Here is a 21,308-nt window from a genome sequence, read left to right on the forward strand (position 1 = left end):
CAGACTTGCCATAGGAAGAGGGTCTAAGGAAGTTTAGATCGAAGAGTGAGGCTTCAGCTCAGGAATCTTGATAAGGAGGTTGAGTAAAGAGATTACGCCACAGTTGAAGAGGGTGAAGACATGACTGCTCAGCTGGTTCAGTGCGCTACGTGTTTGATGTGGCAGGTCAACGACTCCGGTGTGTCTGGCTCGTATATGTGTGGAAAGCATGCGCACATTCAGCAATTGACCGAGCATATTGCAGCACTGACGAAAGAACTCGAAGACCTTAGGCTCATCTGAGAGAACGAGATCTTTCTGGACAAGACCTTCAGTGATGTTATTACACCAATCATGCCAGAAGAGAGCAGAAGAGTGCAGACGATGAGGAAGGCAGAGAGGAGACAGGTGCAAGAGACCCCAGGAGAAGTACCTGTCAGGAACAAGTTGAAGCTTTTGGACACAGTAGAGTCTGATGACACTGCCAGTTCGCAAGGCGGCCATGTTTGTCAATCAAAAGTTGCCGCAGAAGCAGAGCAGAAAAGTCGGACATCGCACAGAGCTGTGGTAATAGGGGACTCCATCGTGAGAGGAACTGACCGGGGTTTTTGTGGCAGCAGACGGGATTTAAGGATGGTGTGTTGCCTTCCTGGTGCTAGAGTGAAAGACATCGCGGACAGAGTGCAGGACATCCTCAAGGACGCGGGTGAAGAGCCCGAGGTGGTGGTACACGTCGGCACAAATGATGTCAGGAAGAAGAGGAGGAACATTCTACAGCGAGACTTCGGAGAACTAGGAAGAAGGCTAAAAAGCAGGACGTCCAAGGTGGTTATCTCCAGTTTGCTTCCAGTTCCTCAGGCTAGTGTGGCCAGAAACCGGGAGATAATGGACTTGAACGTGTGGTTGGGGAACTGGTGCAGGAAGCAAGGTTTCAAGTTCTTGGATCACTGGGGTATATTTTATGGTAACCATAAATTCTACAAGAGAGACGGCTTGCACCTTAATAGATCAGGGATCAGCATTCTGGCAGGCAGGTTTTCTGCTGCAACACCGCTACATTTAAACTAAGTAGCGGGGGGGGGGGGGGGGCAGGGGACAAGCTGGATGTTTAAAAAGGAAATTGAAGGGGTAGTTAGAACAAGAGAAGTCAAGAAAGACAACTGTATCAAGGAGGCAGAAAACTGGAAAAGGCATCATGCTGTAAAGTTGAGTGAAATAAGGGTTGAGGGGAAGGGTGAGAGCAGTAACAAATTAAAAATTCTATATATGAATGCACGAAGCATTAGACACAAGGTGGATGAGCTTGAGGCTCTTTTGGAAATTGGCAGATACGATATTGTGGGGATAACTGAGACGTGGCTTCATGGGGACAGGGCCTGGGAAATAAATATTCAAGGCTACACGTGCTATCGTAAGGAGAGACTGACGGGCAGAGGGGGTGGGGTGGCCTTGTTGGTAAGGGAGGATATTCAGTCCCTTGCGCGGGGGGACCTAGAGTCAGGGGATGTAGAGTCAGTGTGGATAGAGCTTCGAAACACTAAGGGTAAAAAGACCCTCATGGGAGTCATCTACAGGCCCCCAAACAGTAGTCTGGATGTCGGATGTAAGTTGAATCGGGAGCTGAAATTGGCCTGTCGCAAAGATGTTACTACAGTTGTTATGGGGGATTTCAACATGCAGGTAGACTGGGAGAATCAGATGGTATTGGACCTCAAGAGAGAGACTTTGTGGAGTGCCTCAGATGGATTTGGAGAGCAGCTGGTGCTGGAGCCGACCAGGGATAAGGCGATTCTGGATCTGGTATTGTGTAACGAACCAGAATTGGTCAATGACCTCGAAGAGAAGGAGCCATTGGGAAGTAGTGACCATAATACAATAAGCTTCAATCTGCAATTTGAGGGGGAGTTGGTTCAATCGGAAGTGACAATATTTCAGTTGAATAAAGGGAAATATGGAGCTATGAGGGAGCAACTGGCCAAAGTTCAATGGTGCAATACCTTAACAGGGAAGACCGTGGAGGAACAATGGCGGATATTTCTGTGTATAATGCAGAAGTTGCAGGATCAGTTCATTCCTAAAAAAGAAAGAAAGATCCCAGGAGGAGACATGGGCGGCCGTGGCTGACGAGGGAAGTAAAGAAACATATAAAGTTAAAAGAGAAAATGTATAACATAGCAAAGATAAGTGGGAAAACTGAGGACTGGGAAGCTTTTAAAGAACAACAGAGGATTAGTAAGAAGGAAATACACAGAGAAAAAAAATGAGGTTCGAAGGTAAACTGGCCAAGAATATAAAGGAGGATAGTAAAAGCTTTTTTAGGTATGTTCAAGGCAAAAAATGGTTAGGACAAAAATTGGGCTCTTGAAGACAGAAACAGGGGAATATATTACTGGGAACAAAGAAATGGTAGAGGAATTAAATGGGTACTTCAGATCTGTGTTCACTGGGGAAGACACAAGCAATCTCCCTGAGGCAACAGTGGCTGAAGAACCTGAACTGGAGGGAATTTATATTTGCCAGGATTTGGTGTTGGAGACACTGTTAGGTCTGAAGGCTGATAAGTCTCCGGGACCTGATGGCCTGCATCCCAGGGTACTGAAGGAGGTGGCTCGGGAAATCGTGGATGCGCTGGTGATTATTTTCCAGAGTTCAATAGAATCGGGGTCGGTTCCTGAGGATTGGAGGGCGGCTAATGTTGTGCCACTTCTTAAGAAGGGTGGGCGGGAGAAAGCAGGAAATTATAGACCAGTCTGACCTGAGTGGTGGGAAAGATGCTGGAGTCTATTATAAAGGATGAAATTATGGCACATCTGGATAGTAGTAACAGGATAGGTCAGAGTCAGCATGGATTTATGAAGCGGAAATCATGCTTGACTAATCTTCTGGAATTTTTTGAGGATGTAACTCGGAAGATAGACGAGGGAGATCCAGTGGATGTAGTGTACCTGGACTTTCAGAAAGCTTTTGATAAAATCCCACACAAGAGGTTAGTGAGTAAAATTAGGGCACACGGTATTGGGGGAAAAATACTAGATTGGATAGAGAATTGGTTGGCTAATAGGAAACAAAGGGTAGTGATTAACGGCTCCATTTTGGAATGGCAGGCAGTGACCAGTGGGGTACCGCAGTGATCCGTGCTGGGACCGCAGCTTTTTACAATATATGTAAATGATATAGAAGATGGTATCAGCAATAACATTAGCAAATTTGCTGATGACACAAAGCTGGGGGTGGTAGGGTGAAATGTGATGAGGATGTTAGGAGATTACAGGGTGACCTGGACAGGTTAGGTGAGTGGGCAGATGCGTGGCAGATGCAGTTTCAATGTGGATAAATGTCTGGTTATCCACTTTGGTGGCAAGAACAGGAAGGCAGATTACTACCTCAATGGTATCAAATTAGGTAAAGGGGCTGTTCAGAGAGATCTGGGTGTTCTTGTCCACCAGTCAATGAAGGCAAGCATGCAGGTACAGCAGGTCGTGAAGAAGGCTAATAGCATGCTGGCCTTCATAACAAGAGGAATTGAGTATAGAAGCAAAGAGGTGCTTCTGCAGCTGTACAGGGCCCTGGTGAGACCACACCTGGAGTATTGTGTGCAGTTCTGGTCTCCAAATTTGAGGAAAGACATTCTGGCTATTGAGGGAGTGCAGCGTAGGTTCGTGAGGTCAATTCCTGGAATGGCAGGATTGCCTTACACGGAAAGACTGAAGCGACTGGGCTTGTATACCCTTGAGTTTAGAAGACTGAGAGGGGATCTGATTGAAACGTATAGGATTATGAAAGGATTGGACACTCTGGCAGGAGGAAACATATTTCCGCGGATGGGGGAGTGCCGAACCAGAGGACACAACTTAAAAATACGGGGTGGACCATTTAGGACAGAGACAAGGAGAAACCTCTTCACCCAGAGAGTGGTGACTGTGTGGAATGCTCTGGCCCAGAGGGCAGTGGAGGCCCAGTCTCTGGATTCATTTAAGAAAGAGTTGGATAGAGCTCTCAAGGATAGTGGAATCAAGGGTTATGGAGATAAGGCAGGAAGAGGATACGGATTAGGAATGATCAGGCATGATCATATTGAATGGCGGTGCAGGCTCGAAGGGCAGAATGGCCTACTCCTGCACCTATTGGCTATTTTTGGAAAAGCAAAACAGAGCAGGACTTATACACTTAAATGGTAAGAACCTGGGCAGTATTGCTGAACAAAAAGATACTGGAGTGTAGGTTCATAGTTCCTTGGAAGTGGATTCACATGTGGATAGTACAATGAAGGCGGCTTTTGGTCTGCTTTCCTTTATTGGTCAGAGCACTGCGCATAGGAGTTGGGAGGTCATGTTACAGCTATACAGGACATTGGTCAGGCCACTTTTGGAATACCGTGTGCAATTTCTCGTCTCCTTCCTATAGGGTGTTGCAAAACTTGAAAGGGTTCAGAAGAGATTATAAAAGGATGTTGCTAGGGTTGGAGGATTGGGATAGGCTGAGGCTATATTCCCTGGAGTGTCGGAGCCTGAGCAGTGACCTTATCGAGGTTTATAAAATAATGATGGGCATGGACAGGGTAAATAGACAAGGTTTTTTTTTTAAACCCCAGGGTGGGCGGTTCAGAACTAGGGGGCATAGGCTTAAAGTGAGAGGGGAAACGTTTAAAACAAAAAAAAAAGGACCGAAGGGGCAACCTTTGCACATAGAATTTGGTGCATATATGGAATGAGCTGCCAGAGGAAGTGGAGGAGGCTGGGGCAACTGCAACATTTGAAAGGCATCTGGATGGCTATATGAATGGGAAGGGTTTAGAAGGATATGGGCCAAGTGCTGGCAAATCGGATTAGATTAGGTTAGGATATCTGGCTGGCATAGACAAGTTGGACTGAAGGGTCTGTTTCTATGTTGTACATCCTCATGACTCTCTGACTCTACTTTGAGCCAGCCCCCTGCATTTCACTGGCTGGGCCTTCATCCTGTCAGAGAGAGTGATGATCCCCATTCAGCTCCAGTCGGGAACAGCCAACAGGTTTCCAACCTGGAGCATGGGTGGTCATACATGAGGAATAGAGAATCAGATAAACACAAGTTCATGCCAAAGTGATAATTAACGGGCTGACAACTCCACATTGAGACCAGATCTTGTACCCTGGAGTGACTTGAGTTGATGTTGTCCATCTGAACTGAACTTGTTGTCCCACAGCCTGAAAAGAGATGAAATAGATTATACAATAGATTTAATAGCAGTGTCAACAACAGGGTGATTGAGGTTACTGTTTCAATCATAATTACTGACAAATATTAGCTAAAGGGGTGACTGATGTAGATTTTGATTTTAGCAATTAAATTCAAACGTGAACATAAACCACTCACTCGATGCAAGCTAGACCAGTGCACTTCATTATGATTCGGCGGAGTGCTGGGACTGATCGATCAGTGAAGGAGTTGCATTCCAGATTCAGCCGTGTCAGTGTCCGGTTTGAACTAAGGGCTGAGGCAAGATCTTCAGCACAAGAATCCGAGAGACGGTTATCATCCAGCCTAACGGATCAGACACACAAGGAACAGAAATCAGGGTCTGGAACAAAGTTTTATTAATATTACTGCGACTGACACTATAGTATAGTTTTTGATTAGTAACTGTACTAAAAGACTTGCCCACTTGTCACAATTCAGAGACAAATTTAAATACGTTGCCATCTTTGAAGTACTTTTGACATGTAATCACCATTGCACCAAAGCAATTTCCACAAACAACAATTGTTGTTAAGAGGGAACCAGATGAACGAGCAAGAAAGTAGGATGTACGACATGGAATAGTCGAACATGCAGTATGTCCAATGAATTCTCTGCAAAACAGTAAGATAGCTAACTGCTGCTACCTAACCATTTCAATTTGGAGATTGTACCTTAGAGAGAGAGTGAAAGCTGGCAAGCACCAGTCATGTCAGTGTGTACCAGAAAATTAAAAGATGTAACATTTTTGGCAGTAACCCAAGTACCTCGTTGTTTTCACAGCATTTTGAATTGAACCAATCAGTTAAAACTGTGCCGTAAGATACTAAAACCCAGTTGAATTTGAATGTTACTGCTTGGGCACCATGGAACCAATGAGATGATGCGATGTTTTGGGGTATAAAACGGAGGCATTTTGGACAGTTAGCCAGAGAAAAGGCACCTTCTACCATTGACAGACTGCCCGCAAACTCTCTCTGGCTGAAAAGTACCTTTCTCGTATGAAACATCTTTGCAGCAGAATACCCAAGGTGACCCGGGGACATATACAAACAGGAAGATCCACGCCACTGTCTGGTTTTCTAAAATTGATTTGCTGTAAACTTAATTGGGGCTTTATCGGGTCAGTATGTTGTCATACAGTGGGAGGTAGGGAACCAATGTTTAAGAGAACGGAGGTTTAGAGTTATCAAAAGTTGTTGCTTAATGTTCTGTTTTGAACTTAAAGAATGAATTTGATATTTTTTCTTTAGATAGGGGAATTTGTATAGTTCTGTTATTCCTATTTTAACAGATTACGAGGCGAGGTGATTGAATTAGCAGAAGGGTTTACTGCCATGTCGCAACAAGTGTAGGAGTTCGGATGTCATGCTGAATCTGTGGGATATTTCTGAGGCCACTTTTGGAATATTGCATTCAGTTCTGGTCTCCCTGCTATAGGGAAAGCACCATAAATATTTTCTGAATCCTTTCAAGGATTGAAGGCTTTGAGCTACATGGGAGAGGCTGAATAGGGTGTGCGTTTCTTTTTCCCTGGAGCATTGGGGACAGAGGGTTGATCTTCTAAAGATTTAGAAAATCAACCCTCTGTCCCCAATGCTCCAGGGAAAGAGAAACACACACCCTATTCAGCCTCTCCCTGTAGTTTTAGAAAATCAAGAGGGGCATGGATAGGGTGAATAGCCGAGGTCTTCGCAAGATAGGGGAGTCAAAAACCAGAAAAAATAGGTTTGAGGTGAGGGGAAAGATTTAAAAAGGGACCTGACGGTTAACGTTTTCACACAGAAGGTGGTACATGGCTGGAACAAACTGCCAGAGGAGCTGGTGGAGGCAAGTAAATCGGAAAGTTTGAAAAACATCTGGATGGTACATGAATAGGAAGAGTTTAGAGGGATTTGGGCCAGCTCGCCAGCATCTTTTTCAAAACTACAGTACCAATTGCCAGTCTTTACGTTCCGAGTTTACATTTTATTGTGTGTACCTCTTCCCAAAAGTGACTTACGATGAATATAGCATGAATCAGTGTTGCTACTGAACGCTTTTTGGAAATGTTTCCCATATTTTTGCGAGGGGAAAGTAGATGCTGCAGAGTCAGAGTCGACAAAAGTGTCACGCTGGAAAAGTGCAGCAGGTGAGGCACCATCCAAGGAGCAGGAATGTCAATGTTTCAGGCATTTGCCATTCGTCAGGAATGACTGCCCCTCATGGTACCAGTAAAACAGGATAGAGACTGCTGTTAACTGAAGACAACCCAGTTTTACTAAGATGGATCTGAGAAGTACAAAATCTGGTTTAATATCCAGGGGAGGACACTCTCTCAAACTAATCTCCCTGCAGAAATATTCTGACCTATGGTTATACAATATTGGGTGGCATGGTGGCTCAGTGGTTAGCACTGCTGGCTCAGTGCCAGGGACCCAGGTTTGATTCCGACGTAGGGCGACTGTCTGTAGAGTTTGCACATTCTCCCTGCATGGGTTTCCTCTGGCTTCCTCCCACAATTCAGGTAAGTGGCAGTGCTAAAATTGTCCAGTGTTGGGTGCATTAGTTGGGGGAAAACATAGGTTAGGGGAGCATGTCTGAGTGGGTTACTCTTCAGAGGGTCAGTGTGGAATTGTTGGGCCAAATGACCTGTTTCCATGCTGTAGGGAATCTAATCTATACTGAGTACAGTTGTAATGTAACTTACTTTCTTCATTTCTCAGTTTGTAACTAAGCATTGTACCTAGGTAACTTTGTACACAAGATGGCACTGTAAGCGCCAACTTATAAATTTTTCACAGTATTCATTTCAGTACATGTGACAATAAATCTAATTAAAATCAGATTAAGAGTGTTATACAGCCCACAAACACAGACCCTTTGATCCAAATAGCCCGTGTCGACCAAATATCCTAATCAGATCTAGCCCATTTGCCAACATTTGGCCCATATCCCTCTAAACTCTTCCTATTCATGTACCATCCAGATGTCTTTCAAACTTTCCGATTTACTTGCCTCCACCAGCTCCTCTGGCAGTTTGTTCCAGACATGTACCACCTTCTGTGTGAAAACGTTAACCGTTAGGTCCCTTTTAAATCTTTCCCCTCTCACCTCAAACCTATTTTTTCTGGTTTTTGACTCCCCTATCTTGCGAAGACCTCGGCTATTCACCCTATCCATGCCCCTCTTGATTTTCTAAATCTTTAGAAGATCAACCCTCTGTCCCCAATGCTCCAGGGAAAAAGAAACGCACACCCTATTCAGCCTCTCCCTGTAGCTCAAAGCCTTCAATCCTTGAAAGGATTCAGAAAATATTTATGGTGCTTTCCCTATAGCAGGGAGACCAGAACTGAATGCAATATTCCAAAAGTGGCCTCAGAAATATCCCACAGATTCAGCATGACATCCGAACTCCTACACTTGTTGCGACATGGCAGTAAACCCTTCTGCTAATTCAATCACCTCGCCTCGTAATCTGTTAAAATAGGAATAACAGAACTATACAAATTCCCCTATCTAAAGAAAAAATATCAAATTCATTCTTTAAGTTCAAAACAGAACATTAAGCAACAACTTTTGATAACTCTAAACCTCCGTTCTCTTAAACATTGGTTCCCTACCTCCCACTGTATGACAACATACTGACCCGATAAAGCCCCAATTAAGTTTACAGCAAATCAATTTTAGAAAACCAGACAGTGGCGTGGATCTTCCTGTTTGTATATGTCCCCGGGTCACCTTGGGTATTCTGCTGCAAAGATGTTTCATACGAGAAAGGTACTTTTCAGCCAGAGAGAGTTTGCGGGCAGTAGAAGGTGCCTTTTCTCTGGCTAACTGTCCAAAATGCCTCCGTTTTATACCCCAAAACATCGCATCATCTCATTGGTTCCATGGTGCCCAAGCAGTAACATTCAAATTCAACTGGGTTTTAGTATCTTACGGCACAGTTTTAACTGATTGGTTCAATTCAAAATGCTGCGAAAACAACAAGGTACTTAGGTTACTGCCAAAAATGTTACATCTTTTAATTTTCTGGTACACACTGACATGACTGGTGTTTGCCAGCTTTCACTCTCTCTAAGGTACAGTGCACACCTTTAACTTCATAACATACTTAAGGTACTGCCCAATAAAAGCAAGTGTTCCAAATGTCTTCTTCACTATCTTGTCCAACTCTAACTCCACCTTCAAGGAACTATGAACCTGCACCCCAGGATCTCTGTTCAGTAACACACTCCAAAATCCTACCATTGTGTGTACAAGTCATGCTCTGATTTGCCTTAAATGCAATACCTCACATTTATCTGAACTAAACTCCATCTGCTACCCCTCTGCCCATTGACTCATGTATTCTTAGATAACGTTCTTCACTGTTTACTACACCACCTATTTTGGTGCTATTTGCAAACTTACTAACCAAACCTCCAAAACTCATATCCAAATCATTTGTATAAATGACAAAAGGCAATGGACCCAGCACCTGATTAGCAAGTTTGCAGATGACACTAAGATTGGTGGAGTAGCAGATCGTGAAGAGGACTGTCAGAGAATACAGACAGATTGGAGAACTGGGCAGAGAAATGGCAGAGTTCAATCCGGGCAAATGCGTGGTGATGCATTTTGGAAAATCCAAATTCAATAGCAAGCTATACAGTAAATATAAAAGCCCTATGTACAGAGAGACCTGAGTGTTCATGCCCATTGTACCCTGAAGGTGGCAACACAGGTCAAAAGTGGTCAAGGAGGCATATGGCATGCCTTCCTTCAGTGGATGGGATATCAAGTACAAAAGGTCATGTTATAGTTATACAGGACTTTGGTTCAGCCACATTAGAAATACTGCACACAGTTACGGTTGCCAAATTACCAAAAGGATGTGGATGCTTTGCAGAGGGTGCAGGAGGTTCACCAGGATATTGCCTGTTATGGAGGGTGCTAGCTACAAAGAGCTGGAGTAGATTAGGATTATTTTCATTCGAAACATAGAGGTTGGGGGGGGGGGGGGGGGGCTTGATTGAGGCCTACAAACTTATGAGGGGTATAGACAGGGTGGATAGCAAGAAGCTTTTTCCCCCCCAGAATGGGGGACGTCATCACTAGGAATCAAGTTCAAGGTGAGAGGGGAAATGTTTAAGGGATATATGTGTAGAAGGTTCTTTACGTAGAGGGTGGTGGGTGCCTGGAATGCATTGCTCGTGGAGGTGGTAGAGCTGGGCACATTAGCATCATTTAAGATGTATCCAGACAGATACATGAACAGCCATGGAGCAGAGGGATTCAAATCCTTAGAAAATAACTAAGTAACAGGTTTAGATGGAGGATCTGGATCAGCGCAGGCTTGGAGGGCTGAAAGGCCTGTTCCTGTTCTGTAATGATCTTTGTTCTTTATTCAATTCTCGTAGTAAAGTACTCATCACAAAAAACAACCAAATCAGTCCAAAAGACTATGATCTACCAACACCCTCCATCTACTTTCAAATTAATTTTGTATCCAGTTGGCTAGTGCATTCTGTATTCAACATGATCTAATCCTGTCTACCACATGGAATCTTGTCAAATGGCTTGCTCACAAGCCATTATATGGTCGGTGGTGTCTACCTTTATCAAGCTCCTTTGTCACCTCTTCAAAAACTCAAACAATTTAGTGAGACATTATCTCCCACACACAAAGCCACGTTGACTATCCCTAATCAGGTCTTACCTTTCCAAATGCATGTAAATCCTGTCCCTCAGGATCCCCTCCAACAACTTAGCCATCACTGACATCAACCTCACTGGTCTACAGTTCCCTGGGATTTCTTCCCACCTTTCTTAAATGATGGACCACATTAGCCACTCTCCAAATCTTCTGGAATCTCTGACACTCAAGCATTTATGGCTGACGAAACGAAGAACATTTTCAAAATTATTTTTCCTTGCTGTTGGTGAATCTACCTTTATATCAAAAGCCTTGCTTTATTTTTCTAAACCCCATCAGGAGACACCTTTTTTGTACACGCCCACAGATGTGATCAGATAGTGCTCCTCAAAGTCACCTCCAAATTCTCTCCAACTATATATTCCTTCACATCCTTAACTTCTACTCTACTCAGTACATTGCTGCTAAGACTTCCCGATCATGTGGACTCCTGCTGCTGCTGCTGCTTTTTCAGGTTTCTCCTATACTTCTTGTCCTTGTTAAGCTACGGCCTCTGCCTTTCTAGAATAGAACTGGTTGACCTTCTCTACCTATTGATAGGATTTATTTCAACAGATCTCTTTCAAGAGATCACTTGGATGCACACTCTTACTTCCACATTATATTCCCAATTCACAAGCCCAACCTACTGCCTCTCATCCATACATGCATCCAGTTTTCATATTTTAAGACCATAAGACATAGGAGCGGAAGTAAGGCCATTCGGCCCATCGAGTCCACTCCGCCATTCAATCATGGCTGATGGGCATTTCAACTCCACTTACCCGCATTCTCCCCGTAGCCCTTAATTCCTTGTGACATCAAGAATTTATCAATTTCTGCCTTGAAGACATTTAGCGTCCCAACCTCCACTGCACTGTGGCAATGAACTCCACAGGCCCACCACTCTCTGGCTGAAGAAAGGTCTCCGCATTTCTGTTCTGAATTTACCCCCTCTAATTCAAAGGCTGTGTCCACAGGTCCTAGTCTCCTCGCCTAACGGAAACAATTTCCTCGTGTCCACCCTCTCCAAGCCATGTGTTATCTTGTAAGTTTCTATTAGATCTCCCCTTAAATCTTCTAAACTCCAATGAATACAATCCCAGGATCCTCAGCCGTTCCTCATATGTTAGACCTACCATTCCAGGGATCATCCGTGTGAATCTCCATTTTCCAGTGGACTTTCCCACTTCACTTATAATAGTTACCTTGCTCCCTTCAATAGCTCTTCAGTTGATCATTTGACTTAACTCCCTTTTAGTTGCCGTCCTTTGGGATCAATTGACAATAAAGAACTAATGCCTCCATCAAGAGACAAACTGCTAATTTGTTTTTGCATTCAAGCAATAAGGGTCACTGGACGGGCCAGAATTTGATGCTCATACCAAATTGTGAATTGGCCATGCTAAATTGCCCGTAGTGTTAGGTAAGGGGTAGATGTATGGGTGGGTTGCGCTTTGGCGGGGGCGGTGTGGACTTGTTGGGCCGAAGGGCCTGTTTCCATACTGTAAGTAATCTAATCTAAATCTAAAATTGCCGAGAGGGCAGTTAAGAGCAAACTACATTGCTGTGGGTTGAGATACACACATAGGCCAGACCTGATGAGAACAACTGTTTTCTTCCCAAAAAGGACAGTCAGAAAAACCCTATCTGGTTCACCAACAATAACGGTTTCCTAAAAACTGAAAAGGATTGCGGATGCCGTAAACCAGAAACAAAAACAAAACAAATGCTGGAGAAGCTCAGCAGGTCTGGCATCATCTGTTGAGAGAAATCAGAGTTAAATGCTTTGAGTCAAATGACCCTTCCTCAGAACTGAAGGCAACTAGGAAAATCAGTTTATAATTGTGGTTTCTTAGTCATCATTAGACTCTAAGTTTCAGATTTTCACTCAATTTAAGGTCCACCATTTGCCACGGCACCAATTGGACCCAGGTCCCCGATCTCTCTAGATAATTAGTCTTGTAATACCAATAGGCAATATCTCCCCAGTTGTGACAGTTTGATCCTCACAGCTGTGCAACAATTAAAGAGAGGGGTAACTTGTACCTTGGCATTTTCTATAACATCTGCAGAAATTTGTAATCAATACCAAACCACCTTGAAGCATATACCAAAACAGTTTGTTCCCAAGCTGTACTTTTTCTCATTTGTACAGCATGCTTCAGTCAAACCCATACACGTCACCATAAATTCATTTGGTACCATTTCCCAGCATTTGGCCCATATCCCTTTCAACCCTTTCTATGCATGTACCATCTGGATGCCTTTTAAAACAGTGTGATAATAACAGCCTCCACTCCTTTCTATGGCAGCTCGTTTTATACACATATCACCCTCTGTCGGAAAAAGGTTGCCCCACAGATCCCTTTTAAATCTTTCCCCTCTCACCATAAAACCTCTAATTACGGACTCTACTACCCTGGGGGGAGGCGGGGGGGGGGGGGGGAATTGGCCATCCACATCCCCATGATTTTATAAACCTCTAAAAAAGTTCACAACTCTGCTGCTCCAGGGAAAATAGCTCCAGCCTATTTAGCCTCTCGCTACAGCTCAAATTCTCCAATCCCAGCTAAAATCTTTTCTGAGCCCTTTTAAGTTTAACATCTCTCCTTCTCTGGGCTTCTCCATTCTTTAATATCCTCGCTCTGCAAATTAATCCTATCGCGCTGATTCGGAGCACATCCGACCCACTTTTGGGCAACCAATAATTGACAGTTTGGTTGATCTGCCAAAATGTGACGAACCATGTTGTATATTACTGCATAGCTTCTTTCAGACATCCCATTGCTAAATAGCAGCTGAAAGCCTTGTTATCATACCTGTTGTGTTTATATTCACACACATATCACTGAATTAATCATTAGCAAACCTCTCCATAGCAGTGAGGCATTTTGTCAGCAACTCATCAGTTCCTACTTGGGTTTCCTTCTCCACAATTACCATCTTACTTTTACTGTGTATTATTGTTGACTGACAATTTGTTTACCAAATCTAAATATCTTGAAGGTTGCGAATCTTTGAATTCTTTCCAACAGAGGGCTATTCAAATGTGTTTGCCCCAGCCTTCAAAAACTTCCAGCCCGCTCGCTCCAGCCCTACTCTTGGCTCAGTAGCCTTACTCACTACTGTCACTGCCCTGCTTGCTGCTCTCAGTCAGATGCTACTTCACGGCCGTATTTGCAACACGTTAGTGAAACGGTCAGCACGGCAGCTGAGTGGTTAGCAATGCTGCCTCACAGCACCAGGGACTCAGATTTGATTCCACCAGCAAATTCTGCACATTCTCCCTATGGTTTGCAATGGGTTTCTCCCAGGTGCTCCAGTTTCCTCCAACAGTCCAAGGCTGTGCAGGTTAGGTCGACTGGCCACGCTAAATTGCCCACAGTGTCCAGGCTCGGTGGATGAGCCATGGGAAATGCAGGGTTACAGGGTCGGGTTGTGGAAATGGGTGGGATACTCTTTGGTCTGCTGAATGGCCTGCTTCCAAACCGGAGGGATTCTATGATTCAGTCTGTGGTTGTGACTCTTCCAGGGACAGGGTGAGGTTTCTGATTGGGTGGCTACATGAGTAAATTTCCCTGGTCAATCTTGTCACTTTTGGTGAGAATCCTCCATCCATTGGGTGGCACAGTGGTTAGCACTGCTGCCTCACAGCGCCAGAGACCTGGGTTCAATTCCCGACTCAGGCGACTGACTGTGTGGAGTTTGCACGTCCTCCCCGTGTCTGCGTGGGTTTCCTCCGGGTGCTCCGGTTTCCGCCCACAGTCACAAAGATGTGCAGGTTAGGGTGAATTGGCCATGCTAAATTGCCCGTAGTGTTAGATAAAGGGGTAAATGTAGGGGTATGGGTGGGTTGCGCTTCGGCGGGTCGGTGTGGACTTGTTGGGCCGAAGGGCCTGTTTCCACACTGTAAAAGTAATCTAAAAAATCAAACCTCTGTATTTTGAGCGCTGTTGAGCTTATTGACCTCCATTGGCTCCTGGTTAAACAATACCCCGATTTAAAGACTTTTTAGAATTAGTTCCCATCATGGTCTTACCCCCCGTTTCACTGTAATCTCCTCTAGCTCTACTATTTTTGGTGATACCTAACTTGGACCAAGCTTTTGACCACTGGACATAATTCAGTTCTGTGTCACTTGATTTCCCAAAGCTCCTGTGAAGTGACATGACACTAAAACATGCAAAATTAACAGCAGTCGTTTGATCAATTCCCCTCCCAGCCACCTCTCTGGAGGTTCCTGTCTCTTGGAAAACAACACGCTTGATGTATTTGAGGCCACAAATATTTCAGCAGACGCTGGTCATTGTCTCATTTGTTCAGGTGAAGCGCACTTTGATTTTAATATTGTGTGGTAACTCACCTGCACCTCTTCAAAACAGAATGCCATAAAACCATTTACGTTCACCAGGGGGAACATACAGGTTGTCAGTTTAAAGGTGCTTCTTGAACATCAGCCGCTCAACACTGCATAGAGTGTCAGCCTTGAGTTTTTGAGCTGAGGTATCTGGACAGACATTGAACCCACAGCCTTCTGACTCTTCAGCATTAATGCTATCATGGGTCCATCACAAGGACACTCCAAATTCAACTGGGACCGATTGCGAGCTCTGACAAATACCAGTTAGAAAAAACAGTTAAACAGAGTCATGGCACTTACCGCAGTTTTTGAATTTTGCATTTTGCATTCCCCAGAGCTGCAGACAGAAGCTTCACGCCTGAATCACGCAATTTATTGTGGCCCAGGTCCAACTCGATCAATGAACAGTTTGAACTGAGAGCGGAGGGGAGATACTCCATGCTTACATTTGAGATCCCATTCTCACAGAGCCTGTAGACCAGATAGACAGTGGTAAGGGTATATATAAAATGCAAAGAGACATTCATAATTCTCCCAGCAATGAAACTATTACTGTTGTACAGAGCACATTTGGAGATGAAGTGTGGGGCGGTGACAGCGCAGGAGCAGAGAAGGATGGGCCAGTGAATTCAAGCTACTGGCCAGTGTGCCATGATGGACTCATCTCTGGGCCATTCTGGACGTGACTGGGTGAGAGCTGAAAAAGGAGAAAGTGAGGACTGCAGATACTGGAGATCAGAGTCGAAAAGCCCAGCCAAGTCAGGTAGCATCTGAGGAGCAGGTGAATCGATGTTTTCAGCATGAGCTCTTCATTTGGAATTCGTTCAGTCCTGATGAAGAGCTCATGCTCAAACCGTCAATTTGCCAGCTGCTCGGACGACGCCTGACTGGCAGTGCTTTTCCAGCACCACACATTTCGACTGGTTAGAGGTGGCGACCAATATTTGTTCACAGAGCAACGTGAAATCAATTAAACATTTTAAAAGGATCTATCGATGCACCTCTTCCGGAGCGGAATGGAATGTTTCCGCCAGCAGATGGATTCCAGGAGTTCCGAATGGGGGAAGGGTTGTGAGCCTGCACACATCAGTTTCTGGCAACTCTCTCAAAACGATCCACCGTCTTTGAGACATCAGAAATTCTGCTGACACTGGTTTCCCTGTAAAGGAATTACCCTACATAAGGGCTGGCTGCTGTTTCATTTCTGATGGTGGAGTTGTCTGTGTCAATACAGGAGGACCTACTGTTGATCCTGTAACTTTAATTGCCCAAATACCTTAAATACGTCAACCAGATACATAATTAGCTTAACGGCAGGAGACAGAGATGACAGAGGGTTGCTTTTTAGACTGGAGGCCTGTCACCAGCAGTACACCGCAGGGATTGGTTCTGGGTCCCCTTTTGCTTATCACAATGATTAGGATGTGTGTGTGTAGAAAGCATGGTTAGCAAGTTTGCCGATTACACCAAAATTGGTGGCATAATAGACACTGAAGAAGGTTTTCTATAATTACAAAGGAATCTTAATCAAATGGGTCAAAGGGCAGTAAAATGGCAGATGGAGTTCAAGCTGGCTAAATGCGAGCTATTGCATCTTGATACAACAAAGGTAGGGCTTATACAGATAATGGTAAGGCCTTGGGATAGTGCTGTAGAACAGGGGGACTGTGGGATTCAGGTACATAATTCTCTGAAGTTTGCGTAAGGCATTTGGGCACGCTTGCCTTCATTGCTCAGTCTTTTGAAGATAGGAGTTCAGAAATCATGTTGAGAGCATACAGTACACTGGTGAGGCCTCTTCTGGAAGATTGTGTCCAGTTCTGGTCACGCAGTTACAGGAAAGGATATTATGAACCTGGAGAGGGGTTCAGAAGAGAATTACTAGGATCTTGCCAGCTATAGGTGGTTGTTTTGGTCTTTTTACATCGAGGATCTGGATTGGCACAGGCTTGGAGGGCCGAAGGGCTTGTTTCTGCACTATAATTTCATTGTTTTTCATTCAAAGAACGAAGACGAAAAGGTTGAAAGGTGACCTTACAGAAATTTATAAAGTATTGTGGGGTGCAGAAAGAGTTAATGGTAGCTGCCTTTTCCCTAGGATGGGAGATGCTAAGACTAGGAGGCACATCTTTAACTTGAGAGGAGAGAGATTGTAAAAAAAGGCAAAGGACATTTTTTTTCTTTTTTTACACAGGTGGTTCACATGTGGAATGAGGAAGTGGTGGATGTGGGTAAAAATCTAAATGTCTTTCAAATGTTGTAAGAGTAGATGAATAGGCAAGGTTTGGAGGGATATGGGCCAAATGCAAGCAGATGGGACAAGTTCAGTTTGGGATTATGCTCAGCATGGACTGGTTGGACCGAAGGGTCTGTTTCTATGCTGTATGACTCCATAACTTTATTTAACTGGGAATCTTGGAGACAGTCACTTAACGTGCTGCCTCTGCAACAGTAATTTCTAAGGTACTGAGACTAGACATTCTATGCTCTAGTTTAATCTCAATGTTGGAATAAGAAATAAAACATGGCTCTCAAAGTGCTAATTATGAACACAACTACTGGTAACATTATAGCCAGCATTAACAGTAATCACGCTGTTTTTGACCATTGCATAGTGCTTATTGTGAGCACTCCAACTGATAATAAAAATAATGGTTTGTTTCTCAATCTCAGATTGGTACTTACCACAATTTCTGTACTTGACAGTTGGGATTGGCTAGAGCTTCACACAGTGCTTTTACTCCTGAATCCTCTAGTTTATTATAACTCAGGTTTAGAATGGTCAGTGCCGGGCTTGCACAGAGCGCTGAAGCCAGATCTGCAGCACAAGCCGATGTGAGACCAACTTCTTTCAGCCTGGCAAGCAGAACGACAGATCGTGTAAATGAGCATCCCAAAGCTTATTAATATCACTGCTACTGATCCTTCTTATTAAGGATATGCATTATACTACCAACAACATAGCAAGAATCAAAACAATTACTGATGTGAAGTGCTGCATTTTGGAAAGGCAATTCAGGGCAGGACTTGTGGGTAAAAAGGTCCTAAGGAATGTTGTTGAACAAAGATCTTGGAATGCAGGTTCACTGTTCCTCGAAAGTGGAGTTGCAGCTAGCTCAGATAGAGAAGAGGGTGTTTGGTATGCTTTCCTTTATTGATTCGAGCATCGAGTACAGGAGTTGGGAGGTGATATTGCGGCTATACAGGACATTAGTTAAGAGTGTGGTGCTGGAAAAGCACAGCAGGTCGAGCAGCATCTGAGGAGTAGGAAAATCGATGTTTCCGGCAAAAGCACTTCATCAGGAAGCCCTTCCTGATGAAGTGCTTTTGCCCGAAACATTGATTTTCCTGCTCCTTGGATGCTGACTGACCTGTTGTGCTTTTCCGGCACCACACTCTTGGCTCTAATCTCCAGCATCTGCCGTACTCCATTTTACCCAGGATAGTAGTTAGGCAAACTTTGGAAAACGGTGCGCAATTCTGGTCTCCCTCCCCATAGGGAGGATGAAGGCATTATGAAACTTGAAAGGGTTCAGAAACTATTTACAAGGATGTTGCCAGGGATGAAGGATTTGAGCGATATGGAGAGGCTAAATAGGTTGAGGCCGTTTTCCCTAGAGCTTTAGAAGTTAAAGGGTGACCTTACAGAGGTTTATAAAATCGAGGGGGGCATGGACAGGATAAATAGACAAAATCTTTTCCTCTGGGGTGGGGGAGCCCAGAGCTGGACAGCATAGGTTTAGGGTGAGGTGGGGGAAGACTTAAAAAGGGGCAACCTTTTCATGCAGACGGTGGTGTGTGCATGGAAGGAGTTGCCAGAGGAAGCGGTGGAGGCTGGTACAATTATGACATTTAAAATGCATTTGGATGGGTACGTGAATAGCAAGGATTTAAAGGGATATGGGCCAAGTGCTGGAAAATGGGACGAGATTAGCTTAGGATATCCGATCAGCATGAGTGGGTTGGACTGAAGGGTCTCTTTTCAGAAAAATCATAGAATCCCTACAGTGTGGTAACATGCCATTTGGCTCAACAAGTCCACACTGACCCTCCAAAGAGGAAGCCACCCAGAATCATTCTGCTACCCTCTTACTCTACGTTTCCCCTGACTAATTCACCTAACCTACATATCCACCAACACTGCCAGCATAGCCTATTCAACTGATCTGCACACCTTTAAACTGTGGGAGGATACCAGAGTATGCAAAGGAAACCCACGCAGACACAGGGAGAATGTGCAAACTCCACACAGTCACCCAAGGCTGGAATTGAACCTGGGTGCCTGGCGCTGTGAGGCAGCAGTGCTAACCACTGAGCCACCGTGCTATACATCTGTGACACTATGTTACATTTATTAATAACAATGTTGTGTGTATTCAGTACATTCATAAAAAAAAAAGTGACAAGTGTCTAGTTACAAGAACTTCAAATCTATCACAATTAGGTACTTACACCAATTCCTGTATTTTACTGTCAGGGTTCCCCAAGGGGACAGAGAGGAGACTCACTCCTGAATCTCCCAGTTTGTTATTACTCAGGTCCAGATTTGTCAGTGATCGGTTTGTAGCGAGAACAGAGACAAGATCCTCAACACAAGAAGCTGAGAGATCATTATCAGCCAATCTGGAATTGAAAGACAGCGTGGATCAGGATAAATCCCAGTGCTTGTTAATAACACTATTATTGAAAGGCACAATAGATAGAGTGTCAGACAACAAGTTATTACTAACAGTCTCTCAGTTTGGTACTTACTGCAGTTTCTGTATTGTACAGTCAGGGTTCCTCAGAGCGACACACAGTAACTTCATTCCAGAATCACCCAGCTCATTATTACTCAGATTCAGCACATTCAGTGACCTGTTCATACTGAGTGCAAATGAGAGATCTCCGGCACAAACATCTGTCAGACTGTTTTCCTCCAGGCTAAAGAGAAAAGGAGGGAGGCAGAAGGGTGTTTGGGGGCAGTGACCGTGAAGGAGATGGTGCAGCAGACAAAAGAAAAATAGCATCAATGAGAGTAACTTCTCCAGATCTACTGAAATCACATTATGCTGTTAACAATGTATCTGAATTGACACAGCACAAGTAACAAAACAGCACAAATTGAAATATACAAAGATCAGATAACCATTACTGAAAAATGACTGCAAGGTGAAAAAGACTGGGACCGGATAATTCAAAAGGTACAAGACATTTTATAAAGACAGCAAGCTAAGAAAGGTGAAAGGGCAGATCTGTTCATTAAGGATGATATTGCTACAATGGAAAGAGATGATCTTTGTTCTGGAGGTGATAATTTTAGGCCTAATCTTATAAGGAGAAAATGAGCACCCGCTCCTCCATACTCCCCTCCATCCAAAGCCCCAAAGGATCATTCCACATCCGACAGAAATTGACCTGCACCTCCACTAATGCCATCTGCTATATCTGTTGCACTCGATGTGGTCTCCTCTACAGGAGGGAAGACAGGACGCCAACTTGCGGGTCATTTCAGAGAACATCTCTGGGACACCCGCACCAACCACCAAAGTCCCTCACAGCCCGAACACTTCAACTCCCCCTCCCACTCCACCAAGGACATGCAGGTCCTGGACCTCCTCCATTGCCAAACTCTAACCACCTGATATCTGGAGAAAGAACTCATCTTTTGGCTCAGGACCCTTCAACCACACAGGATTAATGTGGATGACCAGTTTCCTCATTTCCCCTTCCTCCAACCTTATCCCAGTCCCAAGCCTCCAACTCTGTACCGCCCTCTTGACCTGTCCATCGTCCTTCCCATTGTTCCGCTCCATCCTAATCACCTTCTCCTCCACCTTCATCTACCTATTACATTCTCAGCTATCCTCCCTCCTGCTCCATCCCTCTCCCATTTATCTCTCAACCCCATCGGCCCACAAGCCTCATTCTTGAAGGGCTTATGCCTGAAACATTGATTCTCCTACTTCTCGGATGCTGCCCGACCTGTTGAGCTTTTGCAGCACCACACAAACCAAATCTTATAAAGGATAGACTATGTTTAGGGGAAGACATTGGCGTAGTAGTGTAGGCACTGGACCAGTCACTGGCCAATGTTCTGGGGTCATGGGA

General features: G+C 44.4%; 1 protein-coding gene across 3 annotated transcripts in view; it reads right to left on the reverse strand.

Annotated features, from left to right (window-relative positions):
• Nucleotides 1–1,063: 1,063 nt before the first annotated feature.
• The window catches only part of LOC140459797 (NACHT, LRR and PYD domains-containing protein 3-like), a 57,761-nt gene continuing 37,516 nt past the window's right edge, over nucleotides 1,064–21,308 (reverse strand). For all 3 annotated transcript variants that reach the window (XM_072554322.1, XM_072554321.1, XM_072554323.1), the window contains 6 exons: nucleotides 19,971–20,141; nucleotides 19,671–19,841; nucleotides 17,904–18,074; nucleotides 15,519–15,689; nucleotides 5,335–5,502; nucleotides 1,064–5,165 (listed from right to left, as the gene is read on the reverse strand). In XM_072554322.1, coding sequence (XP_072410423.1) covers nucleotides 5,069–5,165; nucleotides 5,335–5,502; nucleotides 15,519–15,689; nucleotides 17,904–18,074; nucleotides 19,671–19,841; nucleotides 19,971–20,141 — 949 coding nt within the window. In that variant the 3' untranslated portion in view covers nucleotides 1,064–5,068. The remainder of the gene's footprint in view (nucleotides 5,166–5,334; nucleotides 5,503–15,518; nucleotides 15,690–17,903; nucleotides 18,075–19,670; nucleotides 19,842–19,970; nucleotides 20,142–21,308) is intronic.

This window comes from Chiloscyllium punctatum, chromosome 35, assembly GCF_047496795.1.
Source record: "Chiloscyllium punctatum isolate Juve2018m chromosome 35, sChiPun1.3, whole genome shotgun sequence".
Lineage (NCBI taxonomy): Eukaryota > Metazoa > Chordata > Chondrichthyes > Orectolobiformes > Hemiscylliidae > Chiloscyllium > Chiloscyllium punctatum.